The sequence below is a fragment of the Podarcis vaucheri genome (genome assembly GCF_965113315.1).
Source record: "Podarcis vaucheri genome assembly, chromosome: 4".
In the NCBI taxonomy this organism is placed as follows: Eukaryota; Metazoa; Chordata; class Lepidosauria; order Squamata; family Lacertidae; genus Podarcis; species Podarcis vaucheri.
In genome coordinates this window covers 4,400,417-4,402,126 of record NC_138762.1, presented here as the reverse complement: position 1 = coordinate 4,402,126, position 1,710 = coordinate 4,400,417, and the positions used below count along the sequence as shown (strand labels likewise).

General features: G+C 54.5%; 1 protein-coding gene across 1 annotated transcript; it reads right to left on the bottom strand.

Moving 5' to 3' along the window:
- Positions 1 to 416: 416 nt before the first annotated feature.
- On the bottom strand, positions 417 to 1,415 carry LOC309531597 (olfactory receptor 52K1-like; the record flags this gene model as incomplete). The annotated part of the gene is made up of 1 exon (XM_082221187.1): positions 417 to 1,415. The coding sequence occupies one exon, from the start codon at positions 1,413 to 1,415 to the stop codon at positions 417 to 419; it is 999 nt and encodes a 332-aa protein (XP_082077313.1).
- Between the last annotated feature and the right edge of the window lie 295 nt (positions 1,416 to 1,710).

Here is a 1,710-nt window from a genome sequence, read left to right as displayed (position 1 = left end):
AACCTTACACTAAGGAAGGTAACCACACAATAGCATTAAAAACAGCAACAATTGCACATTTATTCACAATCCAGTTACAACTAATTAATTCAACAAAACGGATGATGCAGAGATGGCAGCTTTTCAAAATCTGGTCGTCATTTACACCTCTGCTGCAACGTTCCCCTTTTTTAAAAGGGAAATTCCCTTATTCCGAATAGGATTCCTCGCAAGAAAAGGGAAAAGTTGAAAGCTATGCCCCTGTGCTGCCCCTTTGCCTCTTAGTCCCCCCCCCCCAGGTAATCCCACCTTCCCACAAGGGGTGGCTCCTCCCACTTTGAGAAACGCTGATCTGCACCCTTTCATGGTGGGAGCTTGAGAGAGATGCCAGGATTAGGAATGCAAATGGAATACTTAAAACCATCACCTGGTCCATTTCAGGTGCCTAATTTCCGGGGACCAAACAGAGCCCACCTCCACCTCCTGAAAAGCCTCAGGATGCTTTCCCGAATCTCCTTGGTCCTCACTCCGTAAATGACGGGGTTGATGGCCCACGGGAACAGCAGGTACATGACGCTGAGCAGGTTGTGGACGTCTTGGGAGGCTGACTTGGCCAGGCGGAAGACGATGGAGGAGGAGAGGCAGGAGGAGTAGCCGATGAAGAGGACGATGAGGTGTGTGCCGCAGGTGTGGAAGGCCTTGTGGCGGAAGCTCCCAGAGGCCATTTTCAGGGCCGTGAGGATGATCTTGCTGTAGGAAAGGGTGAGGAAGACCAGGTCAAAGACGATGGTGAAGGACCTCACGGCTATGCCCACCACCCGGTTCCTGGAGGTGTCCCCGCAAGACAGCTTCATCAGGGCCATGTGCTCGCAGGCAAAGTGCTCGATGACGTTGGAGCGGCAGAAGCGCACCTGGGAGGCCAGGATCACCACCGGGCTGACGATGGACACGCTCCGCACCAGAGCGGCAGCCGCCAGGAGCCCCAGGAGCTTGCCGCTCAAGATGTCGGCGTAGTGGAGAGGGTGGCAGATGGCCACGTACCTGTCCAAAGCCATCATGAGGAGGATGCCTGTGTCTAGCATGATGGCCAGGTAGAGGAAGAACATCTGGACCAGGCAGCCGGTCAGAGAGATGCTGCTGATCCCGAACAGGAAGCTCAGCAACATCTGGGGGAGGACCATGGTGCTCCCAAAAACATTGACCGCCAAGAGCAGCGCAATAAGGAGGTACATTGGTGAGTGGAGGCAGCTCTCCGCCTTCACGGTGTAGATCAGAGAGTTGGCCAAGATGATCATCAGGTAGATGCAGAAGAAGGGGATGGCAAGGAGGTACCTAGACTTCTGGAAGCCGGAGAAGGCGAGGAGGAGGAAATCCGTGTAGGAGGTGTTGGCCGAGGTGTTCTGGACCAGCTCAGAAGGGCCTCCAAATTCAGACATGGCTTTGGACCTGGAATGGGGAAAGGACTTACTTTGTGGTCAAGTATTTGTGGTTGCTGCGTGATTTGTTCATAGCCTACAATGGTTACCTGAAGGAGTATACCTGAAGGAGCGTCTCAACCCCCATCGTGCTGCCCGGACACTGAGGTCCAGCTCTGAGGGCCTTCTGGCGGTTCCCTCACTGCGAGAAGTGAGGTTGCAGGGAACCAGGCAGAGGGCCTTCTCGGTGGTGGCGCCCGCCCTGTGGAACGCCCTCCCAAAACAACTACCAGACTTTTAGAAGACATCTGAAGGC